General features: G+C 40.5%; 1 protein-coding gene across 1 annotated transcript in view; it reads right to left on the bottom strand.

Annotated features, from left to right (window-relative positions):
* Positions 1 to 13: 13 nt before the first annotated feature.
* The window catches only part of LOC113464288 (uncharacterized), a gene marked incomplete at its 3' end in the record, with an annotated part of 4,039 nt that continues 1,687 nt past the window's right edge, over positions 14 to 2,365 (bottom strand). The window contains exon 2 of the mRNA XM_026813294.1: positions 14 to 2,273. Within this exon, the coding sequence (XP_026669095.1) occupies positions 14 to 2,188 (2,175 nt within the window). The remainder of the gene's footprint in view (positions 2,274 to 2,365) is intronic.

The following is a 2,365-nucleotide window of genomic DNA, read 5'->3' as shown; positions in this document are numbered from 1 at the left end:
AATCAGTCGCAACATTCGTTTCTGTTGCGTCAGACTTCTTTTCAATTCCAGCGTCAATTGATGTTGGATCTGCATCTATTTGTGATCTGTCTATAGTTTTAGTTTTGCTCCGAGTCATGTATCTGGGTTCCCCATCGGAGCTCTCTGTCGTTAAGTAAGCTACCGTTTTCAACGTTCTGCTCTCGCTCAATCGTTGACCTTTACTACTCGTTTCATCTAGTTCTAACTCAACTATCCAATAGGGTTGTTGATAAATTCCCTTAATAAATGACTCGTGTGAGATGGGATCAAAAATATCGATTTCCCGATTGTCTAAATAAATACTTAGTCCCATATCTGCAAACTTTCTTAATGACAAGAGGTTTTCTGACAACGCTTCGGCGCATATAACGTTTTCCAAGTTCATCACCCGATCGTTACTCAATTTAACGTTTACCGTTCCAGCTCCCTCCGAACTTAAATCGGCATGAGCTTCCTTATTCGCACATCTTATCGAACTTCTTTTAGTTTCATCAAACGTTTTGAAAATGAGCTTAGAATTCGTTAAATGCTCAGTAGCACCCGAATCAGCCAAAAACCTCGTAAAGGTATTTTCAACATCGTTCGCATTAGTTAATGAATTTCCTTCACTCGTTATACTACAATTAATCATATTTACTTCTGAACCATTACCTTTATTGAGTTTGTTTCCACTTTGATTCTCCTTTGAATCATCTCGGTTCCTCTTGTCCTTATATTTCTGCTGACCGCCTTGGCCTTTTTCAGATATTTTAGCTCGTTTTGCGTGATTCTCGCGACTCGCACCGCTGAACTTGCGTTTACCACGGAAGCTACCTCTATTACCAGTACGATGAGAGTTGTTCCTGGGATGTTGTCTCGAAGATGATGAAAACTTCGACGTCGGCCCCTGTTCATTCTGTTTTGCCAGCCTTACGGAACATTCTCTAGCAATATGCCCAATATTACCGCACTCGTAACACTTCGGTTGATTATCGTTAGGGCATTCATCTTTGTGATGACCCTGAGCTCCACAACCATAACATCGATTTTTAGGATCATGTCTTTTGACATTCAGTGCTGTGGGCTTCGTATCACTCGTTTGAGCCCTGTTGGCTTCGTGTTGTATGATAAACGCCTTCAGCTGATCATACGTCAATCCTTTGCCAGTTGAGTTCGTCGTCATGAATTCAACAGATTGAACTTGCGGTATAGCGGGAGTTATGGCATTAAAAAACGCATCTCTCTTCTCATCATGCGAGAGAGGGTTCACATTTGGTAGACTATCGTAATTTCGTACCAATTCTTCGAAACGGTCCCAAAACTCCGCTGCCTTTTCTTTGCTCGGAACATATTCCATATTATAGAGCCGTTTACGAATCGTCATGGAAGTCAAGTTCGACTCGCATCGTTTTATTTCTCTAATTTTGTTCAAAATTTCGACCGGATCCTTGATTTTGTCAATTTTCGAATAATAATTTTGATCAAGTCTATTGATCAAAATATCTCTCACCTTAAAAACGTGCTTTTCTCTTGTCGCGTCGTCAACTGTAAAATTAGGTTTCACATCCGAGTTAATGATGTACAGCAAATCTAAGATTCGCAACTCGGATGTTAGAAAGTCCATAAAGTGTTCGAATTTCGTTTGACTCGTCAACTTATATTCTCGTTTATTCGAATCTTTACCCACAAGCTCTACTCGTATCTTCTCGCTTAATTCTTTTACCACATCAGATCCCGAAGTCTTTGGTGTATTCTCGTTACTATTTGGGTTGATTCCCACTCGTTTAATTTCATTTTGGATCAACTCAATTAGCTCATGACGACCTACTCCAACTGCAGTATCGCTCGTTCCTGCATCAGCTGAATTAGCCGTTGAAGTTGTGGCATTCGTTTCATTTCCACACTTGGTGCTTCGAGGATCATGATCACTTGATGTGTGAGAAGAATGCTCGTTGAGCTTATCAACTATGGTGGTTATTCCTTTTATGAAAATGACTTTCATGTCATTTTGTGCAGTTGTCATTCCTTCCAATGCTTTGGTAACATTATTCAAAGCATCGATCGTTTTTTCTCGAAAGTTCGTTTCGTTTGTCGCGTACGACTTAATGCTGTCGGTATCAGCGTGGCTAAGTTCAGCGTCGTCGTTCTTTCCATTGGCATCGTTCGGATTGTTAATAGAGGCAGGCATACTTAGTGTTGAGCCCTCTCGTTTTCTATCGTTGATAGCCTCCAGTACAGCTCTTCGTTCTCTTTCTCCAAGAGTATTCAATCCTGTAGATTCAACACTCGTTTTAACAATCCTTGTTATAAGGAGAACACTTGCTTACTATTCCCTTAACCGGACACAGGCTAATTAAACAGAAGC

The sequence above is a fragment of the Ceratina calcarata genome, unplaced genomic scaffold, assembly GCF_001652005.2.
Source record: "Ceratina calcarata isolate Rehan_Ccalc_2016 unplaced genomic scaffold, ASM165200v1 scaffold3212, whole genome shotgun sequence".
Lineage (NCBI taxonomy): Eukaryota > Metazoa > Arthropoda > Insecta > Hymenoptera > Apidae > Ceratina > Ceratina calcarata.
This window is presented reverse-complemented; position numbering and strand designations above follow the sequence as displayed.